This window comes from Penaeus monodon, chromosome 21, assembly GCF_015228065.2.
Source record: "Penaeus monodon isolate SGIC_2016 chromosome 21, NSTDA_Pmon_1, whole genome shotgun sequence".
NCBI classification, from domain to species: Eukaryota; Metazoa; Arthropoda; class Malacostraca; order Decapoda; family Penaeidae; genus Penaeus; species Penaeus monodon.
In genome coordinates, this window is record NC_051406.1 from 9,983,944 (window position 1) to 9,984,186 (window position 243).

The window sequence follows — 243 nt, forward strand, 5'->3', positions numbered from 1 at the left end:
GTATAACGCACCAACACCGAAAAAAGATAAACAGATAAACAACAGCAATAAAGAACGATGATACAAAGAATACCCCAAAACAAAATCTAAAAGTTCTCTCCCTCCCTGTCACCCTTTTAGGGCCCAGTGGCATAAGGACGCCTCGCACCTCCTACTGAAGCTGAAAACGCCTGGAGACAAGCTAATGGCCATCAGGACCAAGCTCCTCGACAGGATCATGAGGGAGTCCAAGCAGTAAGTGCG

The 243-nt window shown here is 46.9% G+C and overlaps 1 protein-coding gene across 1 annotated transcript in view; it reads left to right on the forward strand.

Moving 5' to 3' along the window:
- The window catches only part of LOC119586197, an 8,194-nt gene that overhangs the window by 4,564 nt on the left and 3,387 nt on the right, over positions 1-243 (forward strand). Inside the window, exon 4 of the mRNA XM_037934898.1 lies at positions 121-234. Coding sequence (XP_037790826.1) covers positions 121-234 — 114 coding nt within the window. The remainder of the gene's footprint in view (positions 1-120; positions 235-243) is intronic.